The sequence below is a fragment of the Calliopsis andreniformis genome, chromosome 3, assembly GCF_051401765.1.
Source record: "Calliopsis andreniformis isolate RMS-2024a chromosome 3, iyCalAndr_principal, whole genome shotgun sequence".
Classification (NCBI taxonomy): Eukaryota; Metazoa; Arthropoda; class Insecta; order Hymenoptera; family Andrenidae; genus Calliopsis; species Calliopsis andreniformis.
The window spans coordinates 10973077-11000917 of NC_135064.1; the positions used below are offsets into that span (position 1 = coordinate 10973077).

At 33.9% G+C, this 27841-nt stretch overlaps 1 protein-coding gene across 1 annotated transcript in view; it reads left to right on the top strand.

The window, feature by feature from the left end:
• LOC143188898 (uncharacterized) overlaps positions 1–27841 on the top strand; it is a 57437-nt gene that overhangs the window by 23650 nt on the left and 5946 nt on the right. Inside the window, exons 2-4 of the mRNA XM_076393406.1 lie at positions 8887–9152; positions 21210–21476; positions 26593–26888. Of these exons, the coding sequence (XP_076249521.1) occupies positions 8990–9152; positions 21210–21476; positions 26593–26888 (726 nt within the window). The 5' untranslated portion in view covers positions 8887–8989. The remainder of the gene's footprint in view (positions 1–8886; positions 9153–21209; positions 21477–26592; positions 26889–27841) is intronic.

The window sequence follows — 27841 nt, forward strand, 5'->3', positions numbered from 1 at the left end:
TCTGACTCACGCTGACCGTTTTTATCTTCCTGTATCGGTCGAGGTTTTGAGGAACGCCAGGTTTACGTGAAATTTCGTATATGTATAGGATCTGATATGTCACTCTAGTTCCTCAGGGCCCTGCGTGGGAAGGGAGAGAGTCGGCGTTCAGCACGTGGTAGAGTTGGGCAGCACAGTGGAGGACAAAAGAACGTTTAAAATAGATCTTTGTAGTGATATAATACATGGGTATTAATAAATTCTGTGATAGATAGTTTATTTTGTATTGGCAAAATTTGGTAAACTGTTTGCTCTGCGAAAATTCATTGGCTAGGTATGTAGATGTAGGACCTATAGTGTACTCTATGTTACTACAATATTATTACTACTAATAATACTACGTACTACTACTAGTAATATTGTCACTATGGTGGATTTTTGTAATTTTCAAGGTAACCAGTGTCTTCAAAACTAGAGCCTTAATTTGAAATTAAATTTTGAAAAAGTGTTGATGTCTACAGGAGTAGTGACTATTGAATATTATTTACTGTATGTAAATGAATTATTTACTCTTCCAATTATATAATAAATACATATGTTTCAGAAGGTATCATTATCCAATCGTAATCAGAAGAGTAATTATTTCATGATTGCTAATTATTCAGTTAATCATGTCCTTTGATTAGAACAAATTGGATTTGATACTTCTGTCATACATTAATTATAATTACTAATGAAGTACTGAGCAAACAGGAATTATTGATGATTGACATGTTAGATATGTTAGCCATTATTTCTAATCGATAATCAGATTGCGTTTTGCCCAACTCTGCTACGTGGCCCGTTAGCCAGTGAGTTAATTTTTGAGAGCTCGTCGGGGCAAACAACTTAAATCCCTGCACGTGCAAACGAGACGCTATTGGAGTTTCTTCTTGAAACGATTAGAGGGTCTTCGTGTCTGGAGCACGCACCGGCTACAAAGCGAGTCTACGTGAATTAGCAGCTTTATGTTTTAAACGCAGTGGCTGTCGCAAGGAGCTTTTGCTGACAACGTTCTTCATTGGCACGTGACGTTGGTAAATGCACTGATACCGCTTACATGTAGTTGTATACTGTTGAAGACATAAGTTTTAAGAGTAAGTAGTAGGTTTTTTATTTTGGTTATGATTAGATTTAGCAAAGTAGTTAAAAGAGTAGGTATGTACTACTATTTCGCTAATAATTAAAAAGTTAAGATTTTCGAAAAATGAGATATATATGTATTGTCATCTACAGCAGCAATTATTCTTCCTGTATTAATAATTCAAAAACAGCATAATTTGGAGTTTTGGAATTTATTTCTCAATATTATCTATTGTGTGCTACAATACTTCTTGGTGCTTGTTTGATTTTTTTATTCAAGCTTGAATATTATACAGAACATTAAGATTTTTGAGATTTATCAATTAATTTTTCAAGTATAAACTTTTTTTTTAAGGCTTCACTGTAAAATAGGTTCATACTTTTATCTGTTCTATCAATCTACGTAACGATACGTAAGTCTACTACGATATAATTCTATAATATTCTACTAATCTTATTTATGATTACTAAACGAAGAAACACATTTATTAATAGTTACTGCAGAGAATCAAAGTGAACAAAACATAATATAGTTTATAGGTAGCTGAAAACTCGTACAGAATATATAAATAAAAAATTTCTTTTGGTATACTTTTATAAATTATTCATGTTATTTTAGACGACCATTGTCATTTTTGTGAAAAGAACAGAAGAAATGAAATTTCGACAGTTTTAGACGAAGAACATATTGGGTCACAATATTTTTCTAGATGAAAATGTTCCAAATGTTCGAATACGACACTTTTTCTGGAAATGCATATTTTTCACGTAGCAAGGCTGCAGTATAGAGGCGTTCTAATTGCAATCGTCGCGAAATGGTTTGTGGGTGCACTAGCGTGAATCATTTTGTAATCTTTTTGCTCAGTCGAATTGAACGCGCTCATTTGCCGAAGAGAAGTTCACCGTTCTAGAACGAAACGGTAGTCTGCCACGTTTTGCGATAAACTAATTCCGTGATGTGGTAATGAACGTTTGGCGCTGGTATTTATTCCCTTTTCCGTATCGTTAAATATACAGGATGCCAGGAGATATCAAAGAGATTCCTACAAAGTCGATTCTATTCATCGGAGCGTAAAAGGAAATTTCTGAAACGCTGACTATAGACGTTTTACGTTTTACATTTTACGATTTAGGTTTGGCTAATTTTCGTTATTTTTCTCCTCCAAGAATTTTTACGCGTGGATAATATGAAATTACGGAATTTTTGCCGCCTGTGAAAGAGTAAAATGAAATCTATTATATTTACATATTTTATGATTCAATATTTAATAAACAGAATACGCAAATAGAAATTTTATTAACTCTCTAAAGTTTATAACTTGTATTTGGGATATTTTAAATATTTCTACATATTATGTTCCTCTGTACTTGTAGCAGATTTAAATTTTCTATAAATGCATGCATATTTACAGAAAATTTGCAACTATTTGCATATTTGGAAACAGAATTATTTGTTCATTTAATAAATAACATACATATTCAGGCTTTTCTTTATTTTGTGGGCTCGAAGAGAATTTCCATTTGATTTGCAGTTTCAAATATATAATATGTATATTTGTTATACGAAACCGAGTTAAAATGACTTCGAATATTCATGGAGGTATAGCTTTTCTAATATTTTTGTAATTATTTTTGAGAACAAGTTTATATATACTATCTAGCAATAGGGAAAAATAAACTACACACGTTTGTAAAATATACAGTAGCTTTTATTATCTGCAGTGATTGCGCTCGGTAGGTTTGTACATTAAACAGTTTGACATATTGTATGTCCTTTACAAATATCTCTTTAACAAATTTGTCATTTTGTGAGTAGTATATCTGTTAACCACTGACAGCTCAAATATATAATTACGAATATTTTCTAAAAAAAAATTTCTACCAAACGTAGTACTTAATTTATTATTTAAAATTACCTAATTGAACCTTCTTGCTGACTGTAATACAGAAGACAATTTTCAAAATTCATCCTATCAAAGCATTCAGTATCTCTGCCACATTCGAGTAAATACGTCATTGTTTATCTTGCAATAGAACGTTAACCCTTAATTGATATGATGTCAGTATTATAACACCCGATAAAATTACTGTACCTCGTTTATCCAAAATTATTAATAAAAGCACACAGAGAATTCACAATTTTTCAGTTTATTATTACATATAAATAATTCACTCATATGTTTTATATACACAACACATGTTAACAGTGAAACAGTACAAATTCTATAACCCTACCATACTAATTAAACTTTAAAAACTAAATGCAAATCATTAACTGTCACTGCATAACCAAATAGCTCAGGTCCAGTGCCCTAGGGTTACCAGTCGAAATCTCGAATTTACTACGTGCAACAGTGTTTCCTCACCCTAAACTCACGCCTCACCGACGAGTTTATACCAAGAGACTTGTCCCTGAGGTATGTCAATTCATGTACCGTGGTAGTCTAGTTTAGTCTTATCAAAGGCACAAGAGACGGCGTTAACCGTGCACCACAAACAAAACCAGTTTACTCTAATAACCCCAAGACACAGCGAATATTGCAACGGGCCTATAACGAGGTAATACTGTAGTCCTCCCAGATAGACTGTTCGTCAGGTCGAGAGTGTATCAGACGATAACTCCTTCAGCACTCTGTCCTCGCTTTGTCCGCCCGTTTTCTCGCATTGTCCCGGCTAGCTGGTAGATAAGGGAGCGTTAATGTCTAAGAAATCGATTTCAAAGTCGTACACGAGCACCACGGATGTAGTTCGCGCGCTATGTTTGCCACTGGCGATCCCATTTATATTCCCCGGGGCATTTCTCGGGACGCGATAATATTCGTCGTTTGACAGGCAGCAGCTTGGCGTTATCCCCTTTCTTCGCTCGTCGATACGCAATTTTACACAGCGGCCGAGTTCGGAGTGATTCACCGAGCGCTCCTTATCTCGCAGCCTTTACCCTAGACTGCATGTCTCTTTGCCACGACTACCGACACCGTGGACGGCCGTGAAGATAAACGTACGCGGCTTGATGTGCTACTTGGCTAAGCTGTCGTTGAAACAATATGGTTTTTTGATGAACGGTTGCATTTTTGGTCCATGGTTTGACGATCTATCCTTCTGTTTATAGGGAATTTTGTATAGGGACTTTATAGTGTATAGTTTTTCATAGTTTTATGGTGAATACTCTGGTAGCAAATGAGAAATAATTGATGGAGATGTGGAGTTAGGTAAATGTGTCAGTAGTTGATCGTGTCTCGACATCTAAACACTGAGTCTAATTTTATTGAATTTTAGGTATTGGGACGTTTACCTAGTTTGTTATGAAAGTGACGTGAGTTCATTCTTTTTGCGTCAAGAATTTGCATTTCCATCGATCAAAAAATACTGGTAAAGTCTACTAAAACTATACGTAATTTTTGGAAAAATCATCGAATTTATTATACTAATGATTTTATAAGAATTAACTAATTCAATATTTCTTTTAGGATATAAATGGATTTACACCATTCTAGCTAACACTTTCAAATGTAATCGCATTCCTTGCTTCAGTAAGGTATAATAAATGAATTAATACAGCAGTTTACTGTTACCTGAATGATGTATTTATTATCACTACGTTATTTATTACTAACTTGTTATTGTAAGGGAAGAGATTAAAGAGATACTGAACACAGTTAATAATATAAATACGTATCTAATAAATATAAACATGTGAATGCAGTGTTCATTTTTTGTGATTTGAGAAATTGATTCTAGAGCAATATGATCGGAGACTTATAAGAATCTTTGAAATAATCTTTCATTTTCGTAGTACAAAATAGATTATTAACTTTATCCATCTGTTATTAATATCTCTAGTATTGACAAAAAAAAAGTTGGACTTGAAAATCGAGATATTCAACTTTTAACATGGTGATCATAAAATTTACTTTGTAGTCTTAGCTGATGGAGTTGATCCACACATAAAAAACCGAACGAGCATCGAGTCTATAAATTTGAATGTTTCCTCAATTTCTAAAGAGTAAGCTATACCTATACACATCGTTTAAAAATGTTCGAAATGATGATCATTTATATCGGATATGCATTTTTCGCAAATGTGTGGTTATTCTCTAAGAATGTGTCTGTAAATGTATACATATATCCGTCGTTCACAGCGAAGAGGTTTATTCTTGCCGGTTGTACTGTGTAACTAATGGGCCGAGTAGCAATTTTCATGATCATTTATTTTCGACGTAAAATAAACTGGATGGAAAGTAGAAAACAGCATCATTGCAATCTATCGTCGCGATAATTGTAAATGGAAGGCTGGTTTGTATGTCAGGATACGTACATTAACACGTTCACTGTCACAGTGAAGCTTTCAATAGGATCTTCGGACTTTATCGACCAGATTAAAATAGATGCTTGTATGAAAGCTGCAGTCAGATTGCATTCCTTGCAATCTTTCTGCTTTTATGTTGACATTGATTCGATAAATGTGTTTGTGCACTTTCTGGGAATTGTACACTCACATCGATGAACATGCAAGAATGTGGGGAATACAAATCCGCGTTTATATTGGGCAACTTTTGATCGGTCGATCGAGTTGACTGACCTCAAGTTGTTTAAAGTCGTCCATAAACAGTATTAGACCTTTTAGTTGAATGAACCTGAGGTCGATCGATCAATAGTCTGACCGCAAGTTGCTTAATGTAAACGCGGTTTAAAGAACATACTCGATATCGGATGTGCTGCACGTTGCTTTACACGATCTTTCAGAGTTTTACATATTCCTAAAGACTAGATTATGAATGTTTGTGCTAATTTATATTTTTAGAAATTGATTTTTTTGTACAGTTTCAAAAAAATGAAACGTAGGTAGAGATGTACCTTCTGAAGCTAAATAATAATCAAATTACTTGCTTTTATCAGCGTTTTGTATACCAAGATGAGATCATCTCAATATTATTTCTCTAACACAAACGATTCTAAATTTTCAAATTTCCATATCTTCAAATTTTGTAGCATTTGAAATATGTTCAAATTTTTAAACTTTTAAATTTCCTGAATTTCCAAATTTCCAATTTTCAACTTTTAGATTTTCAAATATTCAAAGCTTGCAAATTTTCAAATTCATAAATATTTAAAGTAGAAATCTGCTTTTTCTCAAATAGTTCTATTTTGAACTTTTACACTTTCAAATATTCAAAGCTTGCACATTTTCAAATTCGTAAATATTTAGAGTAGATATCTTCACCTTCCCAAACTTTCCAGTTTTGAACTTCCAGACTTTTAAATATTTATAGCTTCGATATTTTCAAACTTTCACATATTTAAATTTTTAATATTTTCATCTACGAACATTTTTTGTATGAAGCTATAAATAAGGATAAAAAGACGTATACGGAACTTTGATAGTTCACTCAGTCAAGGTAATTTCACCTTGGTACGATAAAGGTTAAATGTGTGCGACTTTAGTACGTTAAAAATGGTACAATTCTTTCTCATTATAATATCACAGCGCTACTACCAATAAGCCTGTAAAGCGCAAGAGACACACTTCTAAACTTAATTTGCGTGACCGTGATCCGTATTTGTCCCACCAGAAGCGAGTCTAATTTAAAACGAGAGTAATTCTGCAAAGAATCAGAAATAATGAATAAAGCAACGAGCTCGTATCGAATAAATACAGTAACACACAAAAACAGTCAGATACTATCGAATCGATGAGCTGAAGAACAGTATAAGTCCAAACTTAGCCATTATCAAATCATCTCAAAACTATGTCTGGCCTCAGAGCCAAAGTCTATTAAAGATGGTCTATATGAAGTGTAAGTCCATCTTAAGTCACACGAAAAAAAAAGGGTAATTAATGCACTCTGGCTCTGTGGTTCAAATATGTAAAACGCAAAGAGCTACACGTTGAGATCCACTATCTTAAAATCTGGTTTCTGGACTCGCACTGTTCTTCAACTCACCGATTCTATTAAAACACAACATCCCAGCAAGAGACTGAACCTCTCAACAAAAATCATCTCAGAACGCCTTCCACTCACCAACCCCAAAAAACAACAGCTTTTTCGTGGAAAGTTGACTGGTCGCCTCATTCCACGCCGCTATCTAATTTTGCTTTTGCTTTACTCTCGTAACGCCCAATCGCTTTCACCACCATGTGCTCCTCGTTTTCCTAGAACAGTTATACACTGGTAATCCGTTACGAAGATGCTCCCCGACTAGTGCTTTCACTATTCTCGGTATCGGGCCTGATTTATGACGGTCGTTTAATTACGCTGCAATCGCGGCTCGTTCGCGGCTCGATCACAGCCACTTGGAATATTATTCGACTGGCTGCAAACAGCGCCTCGGAGCCCTGTTTCATGTGGCATTAGCGTTTCATTCGTTGCCAGGATGATCCAGTCCGCGGCTCAGTCACCGTAAATTCAAACGCTGCGCCGTGTGTCAGACCGTGGTCGTAATAATATTCGATATGCGATCGTAATCGAATCCACGGTGGAGCGTCGCCGTGTGAACAAGACTCGAATAATACTAGGATCGAGTTTGAGGTATTGGGTATTATGACTGCGGTACAGCAGCGCGATTGACGAATGCAAATGACGTTCTAATGAATCGTAATTGTACTATGCCTGACCTCTGAATACTGTCTTTTCTTGACGTGCTCGGAATTTGTCTAGACTGGCAAATGGATAATGGTATTAGGTACTTAATGCTTTTTGTGGAAGAGAGATTGGATTACCTGTGCTGAGTTACTTCAGGGGGGTATTTTTATTGATACTGTTAATAAGGGAGAAAGGAAGGTGTTAGAAATTTTTTGTAGGAAGGCATAAGAGCGAATAGTTTGAGATTTTAATGGAAGTTTGTTTTGTGTGTTTACTACATTTTTATATTTTTCTCTTTGAATTTTCTTGTCAGTAGAATTCTATACAGATATATAGGATATACAAGAACCTAAGCACAGTTCTTATTGAGATACCTACATGTATAACAGTAAATCTTTCCTATATCTTCAAATTTTAATGCACGCAATAATGTTAGCGTCATATTCCAGTGAGGATTATGTTTTTAATATTTCAAGTTATGATAAAGTAAAAAATCATTCCATCTTTTTGATCAGATAAATTAGAATACCTATCTACCATAAACTGGGAGAATATTGGCAATATGGAGTAATTTTAATTTTCCTATTACTTTTTCTTCACCAAGAATGCCTACATAAAATGTTGTTAATGATATTCTAAATCCTAAATAAACCTCTAAAAATGCTCAAGAGATCATGCCACACACTCCACATTGTACAATCTTGATCGTCATTTTTAATTGACCCATAGTAAAAACTATAAACGACTGGTACCAATTTAGAAGGAATTGTCAGCGAATCCGCCAGAGGTTCAAATGGAGATTACGTATGCAAACGTCCTATTCAACGTAGCGATGCTTATACTTATTTAAAACGTCGTCGACTGTGTGTGGGAGAAAACAGGGACTACTGTTGCAGGTCCCCTCTGAATGCAGGTAGCCCCGACACATTGTTATCGAAGAATGGGGTATTGCGAAGGATCGAGGGGCGTGTGACTGATTAAATATTTAACGAGGTGCACAGCAGTCTCCTTTGTACTCGTACGATGCATTTTCGATCAGAATATCAACGACGAACATGTGTCAGCGTCCAGCGGTTGTTGTTTCGCTAATATGTGTCAATTAACGCAGAGATAATTTGACAAAGACGAAATTGTGGCACTAAAGTCTCGACGAGGGCTGAGGCAGCGTTACAAGTTCCGCGAGATTAATCGAGTGATTTTTCAGGGAGCAGACAATCGCCCGAAAATGGGGTTGAGACGACGGCGCAACAAAGAGGAGCACCGATGAACTGATTAATTCTTGGATACGCGAGGGGGTGCTGAAGAAAATGATGACTGCCATGGCCAGGTTGCCTTGCAAGCAGACTTCGCCTTCGCAGCAGCCACGGGTCAATAATTTTGGAAACAGCCGAAACGCTTACTGGGACATGCAGCCTAGGCATCCGGCACCTCCGTATGTCAGGAACCACCATAGGCACATTGATCATACTGGTAAGTTTCATTAACTGCATAAATATGGATAGAAAGTTTGTGTCACTGACATTGCTTATCATTGTCTGAACAAGTTAATTAGTTACATCGCGATATTAACCCTCCGTGGACACATTGGGTCCATTTTCTCCGCAATGAATTCCGATTTTTCTCTGAGTTTCTTCCGAATCTTGACTTTTCATAATTAATCTTATGAACATTTGATTCAATTCACGATGGTATATTAAAATAGGGGCTTCAATAAGTATTTTAGAATTTTTACAGATTTTTTGAAAGCTTATAACAGTGAAAAGAATAATTGTGGATAAAATGGACCCTAGTGTGTTCATGAAATGTGCGAAAATCGAGTTTGCTCAAGGAAGGTTAAAGGACTATTTTGGGTCGTCCTTAGAGCAGTTGCTAAGAAATAAATAATATTTCCGAATATCAGAGAAGAATGAGGTTTTATTATTTTTGTTGTACTATTTCTATATTTTATTATTAGTTTTTGTTATTGTCTTACAACAGCTTATGCATTTTTTGGAATACGTTTATGAGCAACTAATGTAGGTATGTATGTATGTAGGTATTATTAATGGAAGAATTAATTAAATGCTTGGAATAAAATATTTCCACTTTGTAAAATAATGATGTAGGACATATTTACATGGTCTATTACAATATAATGTTAAATATTATATTTCGAGTAACAATTAAGGACTGTTATTTCGAGTATATGTAACATGGAACTTTATAAAGCACTTCTAAACTTATATTTAAAAGGTAGTTAAAACAAGTAAATTAAACTGTTTCTGGAAACCCACAAAACAGATATGGTATTATCATTTTGCAAAAAATGCGAGAAGCTCGTGGAGCATAAATTGTTTCAAAAATCCTTGAATACTGAACATTTTACAGATACGACATCATTACTAAAGAGGTCAATCTATTTTATTTTTTTATCTACTCATGTAAAATGGGCTCTACGTGTAAAAGAAAGAATCCAATTGGCTCAGTGCGGTAGTGTGGAAGAAGCTTATGTGATTAAGAGTAAGCGAAAAGTTGCTTTGAATGAACAATTTGCCCTGATTTTCCACTGTAATATGCAGAATGATTGATACAACTGGGTTAAATTGTATTTTTAAAAGGAATAAATCTAAAGAGAACTGATTTTCAGTTATCTATTTTTTACATTATTATTATTCATTTACAAAGCATACAATATTAACGTGTTAGTATTATGTACATACTTTCCTAACACTTGCCATAAAATCAAAAATCGTTATCATTCATTACATATACATTAAATATAATTATTAACAGTGTGTCAATTATAGAAAATGACCCATGAAAAGAAAGTATACATTTAATATTATAATTATAATACAGAATGTGCCTTTTATCCAATATTGTTATTTAAAGCAAATAAGTTTTACTTTCCTGAACTCTTACTCACATTTTTTGCGAAAGAAAAGTGTTTCCAGTATATAAATAAATTGATCTCAAAAATATGTCCCTTGCTATAAGACCGTAATCAGTGAGTTGTAAGTCGTTAAAGACAAAATATTACAAACAGTTTGAAATTCAAGTGAATAAAATAGAATACAGTAGTACATTTTTTAACATAGGGTGTTCCCCTATTAATATAGGGTTTTTACATTAAAATGTAAATTCAAATTCAAATGTAAGTGGTTTTATGGAAAACCCTGTATTATCTAGTACTTAAGTGGGTGCAGTTTTTCCACCAATTTTTTTCTAAATTTAACGTAACTACTTTTCTTGTCCAAGTGCCCCAGTATCCTCACACTGAATAAAAAAGGTACATCGTTTAATGTACTGGAAGATATGAGATTTCATTAAAAGAAAGGTGCAAAGTGCACTTTATAACTACTTGCTTGCACGTAGGTGCATAATTCCAGGACAGGCGTACAGAGCACCTAGCACTATTTAATTTTCATTTTTAATGTACCTTAATTATTCGGAACCACGATCTGGCCCAGTTGCACAAGACGTTGCGCGACAAATTAATTGATCATGATCATCTATGGGATAAAAAAAAATAAGCGATGCTTCACATTCCGATCCACTAGTGTTCATCCTCTGCGGAAGGAGTATCGGAAATATGTTAGTATAAAAACTTGATACGTTGATCGGTTTCTATATGCCACGTGCTGGTTTTGTTGTTGATATTGAAGGTCGAAGTGTTTTTCACGATCACGATCAGCTTTTTTTAAACTTGTGCTTTATCCCAGTCCAAGGGAAACTCCAGGTACGAGAAGGATATTTTAAAATAATCTATACAATTCTTACACTTGAGCATAATACATTTCTAGATATTTTTACATTATTTGTTTTCAAAATTTGATGCCAAATAGAGACAAATTTTCAGTAGAATATTTGGTTGTTCGAATTGCAATTCAGTAAGGACTTCTTGGCTTAAAGTAAATAATACCGAATATTGAAGATGCCAGGTAAATATCGAATTAAAAATCATAGTCGTTAGTTTTCGAAGTGGAGGTATGAACTTTAAGTAAAATCGCTTCCTTTACAAAAGTTTACAAAACCTTGTGTTATTTACGTTCTGAAGTTCGCAACCTTGCTACCTACTCAGTATCCTTGAACGAAGTTCCCATCGACCGGACGGTTTTATCTTTACCCTTTCCTGTTATCGACATTAATTATCCCTTTTGCGACAAGGCAAAAGCACACTCGAACAGTTTCTTCACTATAATGATCTCTGAAGCATCCAAGTATTTGCAGACATTTGCTGTAATAGAGTTACGATACAAGTTTCATAATGCTAAAGTTAGGTACATCTTTGGTTGTTAGATAAAATGGCTTAGGTCACTTATTTTTGTTTGTAAGATATTGTCGTTTAAAGTTTTACTTTCTTGATTGTTATAATATGATAGAGGGAAACTGGGTATGTATTGCTAGTGGTTGAATTTTGACCCTCCGAATTTTTTAATTTCTTGACGCTCTGAGGTTCCCTGAGTCCCAAAATACTAGAAAAACAATTACTTAATTTGGTATAATGGCTTTCGTACATGGAGCATTAATGTTATTAAATTTTCAGAAAATGTGGTTAAGGAAGGAGTAGTATATATAGAGAGGAAATGCGGGGTTGTGGGGTACCATATCTTAAAGAGGGTTGAAGCTACAGCAAATTTTATTCTATCAAGTTTTTAGCACATTATGAAAAAATAGTGGTGTTAAAAGAGATATTTCTCGAATATCACTTTCACCACATCCAAAACTAAAAAATACTGAGTTCTGATAATAAGTTATTATACAATGTACTTGTTCAGTGTCGGGAAAGTATCAGAACTGCATTCACAATTTCTCAATTAATTTTAAAGAATTTTTTGAAAACGTGACACATGCCATTTTGTCTTATTCTATCATCATGGATATACTCGCTACAAAAATACTCCAAATATTTCAAACAAAATTGCACTCTGTGTATCTATAATCGGTAAGAATCTGTTGCACTTCTTTTAGTAAGAGCAGCGATACTACAACGAAGCTGTAAGAATTGCAAGAACAATTTATCGGTAATTCAGAAACTTTTGTCATTCCTTTTATTTCGTCTTAAAAGTTCTCTGGTCAATTTAGGACACTTCACAGAAAGAAACGTACAACTTGTCACCAGTTTTAGAGATTCTTTTACGGATCGGGGACAGCTGCTGTACTAGACACTTTCGTGTCATCGCAGAATCTGTAGCTCTTTGAGCCTCTGCGTTTTTTTTATTTTCGTTCCATCGTTATTGTCGCAGCCTGGGGTCGCGTTGCCTCGAAAAAAACTTTCTTATAACATGTCAAACGTGTGTCATCAGCTACCATGACTGACACAGGCGATCAGTGAAAGGACCTAACGACATCACCAAGGAATTGCAAGTCAATTGTCGTGTAGAGCATGGAGAATGACATAGACAAATTTTCATTTTATTACGAATTCTTTGCTGCTGCACTTGCCATTTCTATTGGACTTCTCAGTACAGAAGATTCTTTATTATTTAAATTCAAGTAGAAGCACGACTCAGAGAAGCCAATTTAAACGATCCACGTGATCGAATTAAGTACTGCAAAGTATCTGGTTTCATTAATATCGTTTTGATCGCTGAATTTATAAACGAGCAAATGATTTAAATGTTACAATATTCTGTATAATTTTGTATAAATTCTTTAGAATTCTTTGTTTCGTTATTATGTGTTTATATTTGTGACTATAATTGTCGTTCGAAGTTTTAAACCTTCATTTTATATTATGAACTTGTGTTTTGTTAGGTTGGTTCTCGTGCTTAAACGAGAAGTTCCTTTAATTCAATCTCTCTTTGTTAAAAATTATAAAATGCATCTTATAGACTTGGATTAAGTACAAACCCAGATTCTAAAAATTCTTAAAAATATACGTAACACATATTATTTTGTCCAATAGCTACAGATATTATTATTTTATTAACACTGTGAAATAATTTAAATTGACCATTGATGCTGCATTTTGTTTTAAAATCAATAGTTCCATTTCAATATTTTTTACAATAATGGTATGGCATTATTTGACAGAAAAATAATCCTATCTACTAAAATTAAGAATCACTTGCTTCATACTTTTTGAATGAAATATGTAGAAATGTGCACATAGATGGTAGTTGAAAGGTATTTGTTTGTTTTGCTAAAGGAGGAAGTACCTAATGTAGTACAAGCCGTGAACAAACTGTTTTCGACACCGAGCTTACAAGTGTTAAAAGAAATCTGAGGGGACCCCTAAACAGAGGAACTTCTTTTTTTAGAAATGTCTTTAAGTTCCTTCCAAGCATGCCAAGTGGCTCGTGCTTCTTTTAACCCTCGAGTGATAGGGCAGGGGAGGGTTGAAATGGCCCATGTTGTTCTTTCAAAGGGTCGTATCCGATTATTTATAGCTATCGTTTACTGAAACTTTATGTATCTTGACCTGGGTTTGTTGATTGGTAGCACTGTTATATCTTCTCTTTACTCTAAATTTAGATATGTAGAAGTATACTACATTGGATTTATGTTTCAGTGATCGCTATTGCATAAATTGATTATATATTACCATACCAAAATTAATAATTGAAAAAAGAATATTAAGTTATACAATAGGTATTAGGTATATACTTATGTATATTGTAAAAAGATTCAGTAGATAATATTTTCAGATATACAATGCTAGTCAAATGTTTGAAAACATTTTCTAAACTCTAAACTAAGAAAAATAGATATTATCTTGTTAGACACATACAATTCAATTAGTAGCAAATGATCATATTAACATATGCCTTTATATTAAAATAAAGAACGTTAGAACCACTATTGAAAGAGTCAAAAGTAATTTGTCATACAGTAGATATAAATTCAGTGAGAATTATCAAATGATTCCGTACTTTTAGCCAATGTTCTATATCATCGTTATTTGAAGGATTAATACGGATGCAAACAATTTTGCTGTCCAATATTTTGAGGCTGACACGTGACCAATAGTCGTTATATTTATGAAGCTGATGAAGCTGACAGCTGTAGCAATTCTCGAATATTAACCTTAGGGAGAAGGAATCTGCCAATGACCCGAACAGTTCAATTGGTAGAGTAGTTCTCTGACAAGCGAAAAACCTGTTATAATTGATAAATGTCCTACAAAGGAACGACAATAAAATAGACTTATGTCATGGCTTCTGAAGATTACAAGCACATACAGTGATTCCCAGATTCGTTTACATGTATTTAGGACATTAATTGTGAAAGCTATACTATGATATATTAGTTTTTCTTATAATAAAAGTTATTAAAATATGAAAATTTTAATGCAGAAAGTAAAATAACATTGAACTTGTATAAGTGAACTTAATTCTTTATGCATAAATTCATGTCACTATACATAGCACTCAAATAAAGTAGATCAGACACAGTTAACCAGGTCTCAATTACATATTTGCAAGGTTTCTTATTTAGAATTAATGGTATGTAGTCCAGCAGTGATAAGAGTACAATAGAACATTGATTCAGCCTTTCTACTGAGAGTAATAAAATTAGCCATCACGACTCAGGCTTAACACTCCTGTTAAGTCGGTTAATTGAAGTTCTATTGTACAATTAATCACAGAATTACAAGCACTCTAAAATAAAACGCGAATATTCCGAAAAAGTTAAAAGAACACTTTTCTTTGCCAACCTATAACACATTGATATATATGGATGATAATTTTTACATCATTTTGAATTGTGAATAGCATTAACATACACAATTATAAGCGATATTAACTTAACAGACAATTATAGAGACAGATAGGTAACTAGAAATAGAAGACTATAGAATAAATACAAAAATGAATTAAAAATAATTTTTTTATAAAGTTGAAATTATTACTGAAGTAATAGAATTTTTAGTAGCAGTCATTTAGTGCTGAAATTCTCAGTGTTTTTGAGATTCCATACAATTTTGAAAAATTTCGATCACGAAACGTTTCAAGTATATTCAAATTCCATTATGTCAGTTTTAATCATCTCTGTCGTAACATGTATAGCAACATTACTTCCAGATATATATTAGTCACAGTTGAAACAAATACAATACATGTTATCCAATCATTGATTCTTGAAATATTAAGATTAAAAGCCATACCTAAATTATGCGAATACAAGGATACGATCAGTCGATTTCTATCAGCCCTATCCTGACATAATCGTTGATTGTTTCGAGGTGGGAGTATCAGCACCGCGTGGCGTGTGTCAGCCGCGCGTCATCAATCATCAACATGCGTGGTACGCGAAAACAGGAGAAGCCGCGGTTGTTGGTGAACTTGCTGGTTAATGCTCGAGCTTGCCTTCTCGTTGAAGATGGCGGGAGACAGTTTAACCCGAGCTAGTGTGCAAAGTGCGTGCACGTGCACCATAGATAGTTCCCATAGGCGTAGTTGCCAGAAATTCCGTGGCAGTGGATAACAGTAACAGTAATTTGGACGTGAAGATTAGTATAGGTATAAAAATGTTTTAATTAAAAAGGATTCATCCTTCAGCAATTAACATGGAGTCTGAGATTCTGTGTGATACGTTTTTATTATTGCTTCCATTCGATTATGCAAGACTTTATGTAATAAAGCTTGGTAATATACATGGCATACCTAGTTTCTGTAGAATAATTCACACCATATTGCTTTGGTACATAAATACTTAATATTAATAAGGTTTAGTCGAAGTTTTTTTGTTCTACAATTTCGTGTCTGTGTTTAGATAGCACACGACGTCTTGAAGACGTCTATTTTATGTCCATTTTATGCCTGAACGTCTTACGACATAACTTGGAAATCTTAAAATCAGACAGCGTACGTCTCAGAGATTTATGAAATTTACGTCCATAAGATGTCTTAAAGAGACACTACATGGAGGTCTTAAAGACTTACGTTTTTGGACATCTTAAAGACGTCTATTTTTTGTCTGAATGTCTTACAGACGTAATTTGGACGTCTTTAAGACATTTTATGAATGTCTTTTAAGACGTTCTAGAGACACACTGATTTGTAAATTTGTAGTACGTCTTTTGGACATTCTTATGACTTTATTTGATATTTTTAGGACGTTTTCAAGACCTCCCTGTGCTATACGAGTAGTTAAAGGTTACTTTAACTTATTTTTATGATTTATTAAAAATTGGATTCGTATAAATTTATTTTTAAAAAATTAGAGATTTCAGGAGATTAATCTTTGCCAAAATATGTGCCAATTATTAATTATTCGATGATGAGTAATGGTAAAGTTTGCATTTGCGGTAATATCGAGAGGGCAGATGCAGAATAGGGGTAATCGGTACATGTTAATTTATTTGACCGATAATACCCAACTTGGTTCAACTATGAAGATGGATTTATGAGGATGAGTTTTATAGTACTCGATAAATCTGATATATTACCCTCGTAAATCTGAAATATTAATAACGTAATATGCAAGCGACGTACGTATCTCAATTCCATTAAGTGGAATCGGTTTAATTGGTTTCGAGAACCTAGTCCGTGTCACTCAGAATCCAGTGCAGTTTTAGTATGAATTTTAGAACAGCTCATAATTAATTGAAACCTTTCTGGGGGTACCGTTTCATTTCCAAATTGTGCAGGTAGACGTATTCGCCAATATGGTATTAAAGGCACTATCAATCGTATCATGCATCGTGTTCATCTGATTAACATTGATTTTATTATAATTTCAAGTATAATTGTAAGTCACTTAGACTACAAAGTAGTATTTATTATCATCGTTACACACCTACTATTACTACTAATCAATTATTTGAGATACGAGGACTAAGATCACAGACTATCACGACAGTGATACTTGTTCTTATAACACTAACTACACCAGTAATAAAATATTGAAATAATAATTCCAAGTATAGGGTAGATTGAATAGTGTTATAAATTGGTTTTCTCCGAAATCGTTGCAGAAATCTTGAGAACTTCTTATCTTCTTAAATAGAAGAGTATATTAATATTTCTTTACTTAGGTTTTTATTGAATTTAATGATATTTACAGCAGATTAAACGATTAACCCTTTTGTCCCATGTAATAGGGTACATCAGCTGTCGGTTACAAAAGATCGAAATAAATTTTTTTGCTATTTTGTTAAATTCCATGTGTGTAGAATATTTCAGTGAAACGATTTTTGAAAATTGTTGAAGAAAACTGTTGTTATGTAAGAAAACGATTGCTTGTCATATTCAGTATAGTATGAACTTATATAATATAATATAAATCTACGAAATTACTTATTCGATTACCTTCAAATTTGGATATATTATTCCTTATAAAATTATCTACATTAGAGTGTAATTTTTTTTAAATATCTTAATTCGTTAAATTGTTATAAACGTTTAAAATTAACTTCTCCCAGTGAAAAAATATTTTCTTTTCTAGGACATAGTGATTTCCTTATCTTTTAAAATCATTAAAAAATCGTACGCTACATTTCATGTGCCTTTATAAAAAATAATGCATTGAAATTTGAAATTACGAAAATAACGATACGAAAATAAATTTGAGACATTGCTTAACATCACATAGAAAACGCTGATATTTTATTTAATACTTCAGAAGGCAAAATGGCTTAAAGTTCATCGACTTTTTAAATCGTCAGTATATTTCCATAATTCAATTTAATTAACTGTACATCTACTCTAATTTCTGAGAAAACAGCTTGAAACGCTTTATTTGGCCCATCCTGTATCATAAACTACCCAAAATTACGTTCAATTTATACTGGTGGCAATAGACTGTCTGGAAATAGGAACTGCTGTCTTCGGAGGATTAAAGACCCGCCACCCGCTGCGATGATCATGAAATGTTGATCCCCGTGCATACAAGTTTGTAACATAATTAGAGTGTCTCGTTGAATTATTCATAAGTATTTGACACAGACGACACCCTAGATAGCTTCCTTCTCGTCCAGGAGATTCTTAGTCTCCCTTGATTGTCCTTCCTTCGTTTCTGCTGACTAATCCCGTTACTTTCGTTCGTCGACGTGGTAACGCTGTCTGCCAGCACTTATAAAAATATCGTTAATCGCCAAAAACAAAGGTTCCACACCTAACTTACTTCCGTTTCGCTGCACGAACGCTTATCAACTCAATACGAGCGAATCGCGTCAGTGAATCATTCACAGTGCCACGTTGAAATCTGCTCTCGATCCGGATTTACCATTTCTCGTTGCACAATCGCTCGATCGACTCGTTTCGATTCGATTCGTGCTATTTCTTCGAACCTGATCGATTGTCGCGTGAAAAGGATGAACTAAACGAATCGGTGGAATATTGTAGCGGTATTAGTCCTGATAAAGGGATGGCGGACAAAGGGGAGGAATTTTGAATTGCGCTGTCATCTCTCTGGTTTTCAGACCAGTAATTCCAATTTTGATCTGATGGAATGTATATTTGAACGTGGACGTGATTTTTACATGAAAATGTTTCACTTGCGATTTTTTTACGTGAAGCTGTAAATTCGTGGGTTGGAAATTCGGGAAGTTGTAAGTTCACGTGAGATGTAAAAAGATGAAGTTAATATTAAGGGAGAAATTACTGTGATGGCTAAAAACAAAGATTGTTTTCAAGAATTCTTTTAGGGTAAATTGTTTATTTATCTATAGGTAAACGGAAGGAGAAACTTATTAGTTTACATAGTTAATTGTACATGTATGGAAGTTACAATAGTTTTGAAATAGATCTACGAAGTACAAATAAAGGAACGTCAAATAGGTCAATTATTTGACAGTAATTATTAGCAAAATTGTATATTTTTCTGAGAAATCTATAATACTTTCAAAAAGTACATTTTTTCAACTACGTTTTCTAAAGATGTGATATACAAATATATCAATATTGTAGGGAATTATTTTTGAAACCTTAAATATTAAAAAAAAGTCAAACACATTTTTAAAATCTTTTTCTATGCGTCTCAGTGGTTTTTCCTCGTAATAAAAAACATGGTGAATAGGAATGTACCTATACCTAGTGTAATCAAATCATTACTTTCTGTACGTTTTCAGCTAGTATTTCGAATAGGATTTTATTTGTATTGTGTTTTTATCGTGTCATGTAAAACTCGACAGTTCCATCTCATGTGGTTATTTAAATAACCGATTCAGATATATTCTGCTCATCGTTTCCGGTAGCTTACTGTACAACAGGATGCGTTCAAAAGCCACCCGGAAATTAAGCGTAACCATCGACAAGGCTGACTTTACTCGTGATGTTTCATGTAACTTTCGAAATAGGTATTACAGCTCCATTCAGAGGTGCAATTTTCTCTCTGTTCCCTCGTTTTTGTTCCCTTTCGTTCCCTTTCGTCCCCCCTCCTTCCATGTCAATTCTAGTTTCATTTTAAGCTTGGTTTACAAGCTTATAGTAAGTTCCATTTAGAAAATGAATATAATATTTTAAACAGCTATATTTCAATAGTCGGTTGAGTAGACATTTTTGGATTTAAATTATACAATTATATGGAGGAGAAAGGTTTAAATATTTGCATGAATGTATAAAAAATTCGCTAAATTTAGAGACCAAAATTTTCTCGTTTTTGAACTTTTTTTATCATGTGCTTTCTTTCTTTACCTATAATCGTACAATAAAGCTATGTCTTTAAGAATACATATAAATGCCGAAACCGTGATTTTAATATTTCGATATGTGCATATACGTGCATATATTTAGCAAGAAATTGTTGGTATCAAATTACATGAAGCTGTATAAAACTTGTATAAATTCTCGTCTAACTTTGTTATAAATCTTGAGATGAATGTCGTAGAAGCCATGGATAAAAATTATATTTTGAAATGAGAAATATTTAAAGTGAAATAAATGAACAAATGATAAACACGCTACATTGTTTAGTAATTGTAAATTTAGGTGTAGATTGTTATGCGACTTTTTACATTTTTTAAAATCCCTCATTTTCTAGACACGTATGTACTTTTGTTAGTAAAAACAACAGTATCTCTTAATTTAGCAATGCACTGGTTAAAGGGACAAAAATATAATGTTCTCGGTTACTATATATCGTTTTATCCTACTACTTCGTTTTTGCTTGTATCACATTTGTTAAAAAATTCCTCAATCTACTCTGATATCTGACTAAACAAACCTATAGACTAATGAGTTACTTCCAGTTAAACAGTAAAAAATCGCTTCAATTTGGTACAAACCCTATTTACACAAACGACTGCGAACAACTTCAGATCAATGAACAAAAAGTCGCCTAATGTAAACGCAGCTTAAACCAAAATCAGCGGGAGACAGTCCTGGTCCACCCCTCGTAAGCATCGCTATAAGTAACTGAAAAAAGCTCTCGCGAGGGTGATCATCTCTCGTTAGACAGTCCCATTGTCCCCGACAATACTCGACGCAGGGGCTCAAAACGAGAGCGAACTCCGAGCCCAGTGCCTCGTGCTGGCGCACGTGGCTAACCCTGTCAGGCGGGTATCTGGCACTCTCTAGGTATCCGCTTACAGGAAGCGAGCTATTTACCGTTTTTACTTGAGTGTCACTGACAGCCGTCTGGTTTCCTGATCACGTGCCACAGGGAAGCGGAAGAGCGCTGTGGAGCTGCTCCAGGAGACGAAGGCCTTCTACGTGAAGAGCGAAACCGTGCTCGATCGGAAGCAGGAGCTGAAGAACAGCGGTCATCTCCAGGTTTCGCAGCTGAGCGCGCCAGGAGCGCCGCCCAGGCTGCTGAGGAAATGCGGGACCGCTTCGGTGTGCTCCATGCAACCGACATCCCCGTCGCAGCTGCCACCTGCTCCGCTGACGCCATCCTGTTGCTGGGCATCGTGCCACGAGCAAGACAGACGTAAGTTACTATGAAAGTGCCGCACTTGCACCTTGCGACGCGTAATCGATTCAGCTTTGGCTGTTTAACTGCCGTATGAATGCTTTCCCGTTCTCATTGCCCATGGGCAGCTTGCCCACCGACGGGGGAGCTCTAAGTGGACGGCTAAGTAGGTTGGAAAGGATTCTTGAAGCTTTCCTGTGGATAAGTCTGAGGACTAGTTGCAGTGTCTGGTGTATGAGACACAAAGTTGGAACTTGTCTTACAGGCTCTTGCTTTTATTGCTTTCGAGAAATGAATAAATTCTTTGCTTTGCGAATTTTTTTTATACTGGGTGTTTGATAATAGATGGCAGAAATTTTGAGTTTTGCAGTTCAACGTTGAGTGTGACTTGATAAAGTATGCATATACCTGTGCATTAAGTTCAAGATTGAGTGTGATTCAACATATCTACATGATTAAAAATAGGCACATAGATTTTGCAAAAGCTTCCTAAGTAGAGTTAAGCAGGGTACTAGATTTAAACTAGACTTAGATTTTTGTAGGATCTACTATGGATCTTTATAAAATTAACAAATGTAGCTTGACTATATTGGGAGCAGCTTTGTTAACAATTTTCAAAGTCAATTCTTACTGAGTCGTTTAAATTCAGGCCTGTTAGAGTACTTTTCTAAATTTTACAAGAGACTTCAATAACTTGACTTCAATAACATTTATACAGCGTATAAAATCATGAAAGGTCGATTGAAGTTACTAGGGCAAGAATCAAGTGGAAAAATTCAAACTGAATAATTGGGTTAATTGGGAAAATTAAATTGGACTTCAAAGGGTTGAAAGGTGATTATATATGTCAAAATAAAATGAAAATTAAGAATGATAAAAATGTGTTTAAGGCTTCGTTTGAGTTTATAATTGCTGATCAAACGTCTAAATTTGCGTGATATGTGTCTGACTTGGGGCTTATTCTACTGATTTCGTTGTGTCAGATCTGGCTAGTGCATGTAGGCAGGAGATTCAGTCTCAAATTAGACACACAATTCTCGTGCATCTTCTCAACAATTAATTATTCTAAACGCATCTTCGTCATTCTTAATATTTATCTTATTTTAATGTGTAGAATCGCCCTTTAAATTTCTGATACTTCTCATTGTACAGCTAGTATAAGTTGAAACGTGTTAAATTTAAATAAAAGAAAGATATACATTGTCAGCTGAAAGTATATAGATAGTCACTTGTTTTTGGTTAAATATAATTTAAAATCCAAATACAAGAAGTACCATGATACGATGAAATTGATTTTAACGTGTAAATTAGTTTATTTAAGATCTAATGACGAGATAGTGCCCATTGATGCGAAACCTAGTGAAACTGTCCTGTTACATGATATGCAATGTTACATATTACGTGTTGTTACATGACGCCTGCAAGAGAGTTAGGTCCAAATTATTATAGTTCACAAAGTGGCAATGTTTAGCTGCAGAAGATATGTCGAAGAATCATGTATTTAATTTTAACTTACTATTTATTAATAAATTTTCAACGTTTACCTTGTTAATTGCACATAAGGAAGTAATAAAAATTATTTTATAGACTTAACAAATTTAAATATAGTTATCCTACAGTTATTCAGTATCTGGATACTTTTGGCCAGCAATGTATAAATTAAAGAAAATTATTTATTTAAATTAATTTTTTAATTAGTTGCCATCAGCTATCCAAAGATTTTACAATTTATTCATTTTCATTATATTAAACAATGTAACAACATCTGTTAATATATTTTTGATTCGTTATAAGACAAAGATTCGTATTTTTTTTTTACGTATTGATATTCATGTTTAGGGAATGAAAATCATCAACAAAGTTGGGGTATAAAATACATTTTCGTAAATATCTCGAAAGTTAATGTAGTTAGAAAAAAATAGTAAATATATGAAATACATGATTTTTTTAACTTACAAGAAGACGTAAACAAAATTCGAGATATTTACGAAAATGTATTTTTCTCTCCAACTTTGGGGGTAGCTTTCATTCCTTAAAATGAGTATCAGCAGATAAAAACACGAATCTAATATTGTTCGATGCATTTGTCCACCAAGTTTCATCAAAATTGAATGACGCTAACGTAATGTCCCTTGTAAGTTTCTTTCATCTTAAATTAGATACCTATATAATATTACATATAATAATATTACCTATATAATATTACATATAATAATATAGGTATCTAATTTAATATAAAAAATATTCTATCAGTTATCAAATTCTAGTTATCTAAAATTCGATACATGCGTTGCTATACCTATTATTTAGCTCATTACATCGCGTCGATCTAATGAGTCCAACTCTTTGAAGTCCAATAATAGACACATTTTAAGGTATTAGACGTTTACGGATTAAATGAACGCACGTTTTCACTTAATCCATTGCGGTTCAAGTTGCGGTATTTTCTGTGGCATGCATCTGTCGTTTCGGTCACATGTCGGGAAATGATCAGCTCGTTTATCGTCAGCGGTTTTCTTCGATGCAGGTGTCAAGCCAGAGAATCTTTCAATGCTTCTATAGGAAGTTACGACTGAAAAGTTGTTTTCATCTCGTTTTTGTTTAACGTCGATTCAGGAAGTCGCGTAGCTCTATAAAAGGAAATTATTAATAAAGTAGGCTCTCCCATAATTTATTTTACTATGGAAAATCAAAGATTTTATAGTCCTTCAGAATTTACTGTTAATCAGAGACGAGATGTTTAATGGGTGGCTTTGATTTATATTAGGTATGTAAATTAATTTCATGGAAAATTATGGAAACGTAAACGTCACTTTAATACTGTCATTTTGATGAGAATATATTTGAATTTGGAAATGAGTACCGCATTAATTTATACACCTAATATGCAATATTGGGCATTTTTTAACGAGTGCTTTCAATTGAATAATTAATACCTCTTTCTGAAGTCCATGACTAATAATTAAAAAGATATTGATAATAGAAACTTAAATCTTGTATCGTTAAAAAATTTTAAGTCTCAATTGTTATGAATTCTGTGAATTGACAAAGATTTATTAAAAAATAACTCTAACTAAAAATATAATAATCAGAAAATAGATGCACATTGACCACTCAAAGCAATACACATTGTCATCATTTGTCAGTAGACTTGACATCAAGACCAACGCTTATCTCGATGATAAGTGATGGTCCAGTCGCAGTGTATACACGACCTCTCTTGCTCAATATGACCTGTCGAATATGCTGAACGAATTTGTCAGTTATATTCCAGGATATTTTATATATCGTTTGACATCTGTTACGACTACATGTTGCTTTTCGTTGCAAAGTAATTTCAACCGTTGCGATATACGATACTTCCACGTCCAAACGTGTTACTTCCAAAAGATTGACTTAACCGAGCAGCGTATTTCGACTTCTCTCTCGTAGATCAAGGTTCAATTCAAATGTAATTAAATGTTACATTGACATGACGCAATTAAAATGTTCAACGAAACATAGTGTACATAATATCAGGAAAGGTTTTTAAATCGTTGGAAAAAAATATTTGAAGTTAGAATTTTCTTAGGGTTCCTTGCAAACTCAGAATCCAGGGAAATCTACTAAAGAATATACATATTAAAGAAAAAAAATGAATTTTGGAATAATAGATGGAATAATAGATTTTAAATACTAGTAGCATTAATTAGAGTTTGTAGATTTGTAATTTCCTCAGTAGACAGAAACTATCTGTTTATTTATGGAACTATGAAAAAAGGCATCGTATATTTGTGTACATATGTATGTATGTAAAAAGCTAAAACTCTTGACCCTAATGAGAGTTCCTCGGCATGACATCACACCTCAACTTTCTGATAGCTTCTTCAGACACTATACTTGAAGTTGTACAGTGGTCCTTATAGTTTTTTTAATGACTGTGGTTCTCCATCTGAACGAACTATTACTGTTTAGACATGTCTAAGGGAAGGTAAGAGCATGAAAAAATTACCAGTAATATTTAAGATAAAATTTGGTAAATAGGATATTCTTTAAGCTCTTCCTAACGCCGTATTCGACTACTTAAGAATAAATTTTGCAACTAAATTTGTATGTAGTATTTTGTACAGAATATGAACGCAACATTGAAATGCAAAAGCGTGTTTTTTTTGTTGTTAAAATTATTATACTTTTATCTTGGCAGCTTAAACAGCGCGGTAAATTTTTCGGTTTGTGTCCTTTCGCTGTTTTCTTACGATTCTCTGAAACACATTGAGCAAAGTTCTAACATATTTTACGACTTTCATAGAAGCTGTTATCTCGACGACTTTTATGAGTTTTCTTAATACATATTATTTATTGGTACTATTACCATAACTGGAATATTGGGTAGAATAAAAATAAGAATATACAATTTATAATCCAATCATTTTTTCACAATAAATTTTGTGCCCCAGAAAGTTGAAATACCGTGAATTTGAAATTTGAAAAAAATTTGTTCCGGAAACAGAATTAATGTCAGTAGCTATGAATGTGTTAATACAGTGAGAACATTACGTAAACTGATAAATGTATCATTGAACTATGAAACATTCTTGATTTTAATAATACATATTTGCATGACTGACAGCATAAAAAATATTTAGAAAAATCGCTCAACGGTAAACAAAAGCAAATAAAATTGTTAGTTTCTCACAGGAAACACTTCTGTCATCTGTCGATAAATAGATGTCTGAAACAAGCACGTATGTTACAAATGTTTCGAAATTCGTTTTATTATAGAATTGTGATTGTCTATGATCTAAGTCTAAGTAATAGGGAGCTTATAGTGACAACAACAGTGATGAAAAAACGGAAGAAAAGCGTATGTGACCAAACTCACTAATTATGAGTAGTGACTTATGACTCGTTGCATCTTGTTTCTTATTTTATTTCATAGAATGGGAAAAGGGCGTATGTAACACAGCTGTTTCTTCACCTGTATAGAATGAACAATGATTTGTTTTTCTCTTCTCCTCTGAAATTTATAGAATGTAGCATACGCTCTTATTCCAGACACCTATGCAAATTATGTATACAGAAAACAGTACGCGTTAAAGTGGAGTCAATTGTGGAGGGAAAAATTCCTATAACACATTTGGGTTTTGCCTGACAGCAGACGGAATTCTGAATCCTCAACAAACACTGCCACCCGCGCTGCCACCGAAGAGCCCACGTCTGGTTCCCGTTCCGCAGCGGCGCACGATTTCAGGGCCACCAAGCAGTACTGGTGGAGAACAGCTGCAGACGAAATTACGCCGACTGTTAAATACCGATAGCAAGGAGAATGTCTTTTTCCCTGACAATCCGACGCAGAATGTCATGCAGCCGAATGGTGTTCCTCAGGAGGAGAAATTCCGCTACTCTCCTGGAAGTTTATCGCCCAATTTCCGTGATGAAGATCGTGGGAAGGTGAGTTTATTCCTAATGCATAAATCTATCTCTCCCAAAAATATTAAAAATGCAAAGCTAACGCCAGGTATTTAAAGTGGCTTTAAACCTTCCAAAAATTAGCATAGGAAGAAATGAACTTTCCAGAAACTTTACGCTGTTTGCATTTATGAAATCATAGATAAGGTGCGCAAGTGCCCACTATTTTAGCTTATAGCGATGGGGCGTGTAACATTTGCACAAGAAATATTGGTGCAACCACGCTAGATTTTGTTAGATCGCAGCAAATTAATTATAAGTTTTTCTGAAATAGTTATCCACTAGCATAGTTAGACTTAAGGGATTTGTGAATTGATGTAACAGAGCATACTATAAGCTAAAATAGTGAGTACCTGCGCGCCTTATCTATCGAGTCTTCTAATAGACGCAGTTAAAACAGTTATTATCACTCGTCTAGTCAATGTCAGGCCCTTTTCGATCTAGTGCAAAGTGTTTGAGTTCTTTCACGTTATTGGAACTTCATGAAATCTTTCTCGTATTATACATGTATTGCTGTTATTAATGAGCATGCATTTGTATACGTATTACGTAAATAATAGAATTATTGCTGGTGAATCATGGTCATTAACCGAGCATAAGAAGGAAATGTAGTTAGGAGCCGGAAGTTGTACATACACGTGTTTGCGAGTTTAACACGAAAGATATATTCCTCTACTGTATCGAATACGTGCATAGAATAACCGATGCAGTTGCCGCGGAAGTTGTAATGATCGATCTAACACGATTTCCTTTCTCGGCCAGAATGATGAGGATTTTTAAATCGTTTCGAGGTATTGAATCAATATGTTTGCATATTTCTATAAGTAAGATGTATCTACGTATAATGTATCTTCTTTGAGCGTTCGATTTTCGTGTCGCGATGTACTATTGTAACGCTGAGTTGCACACTTATAATTTTTATAAGTGTGAAACAA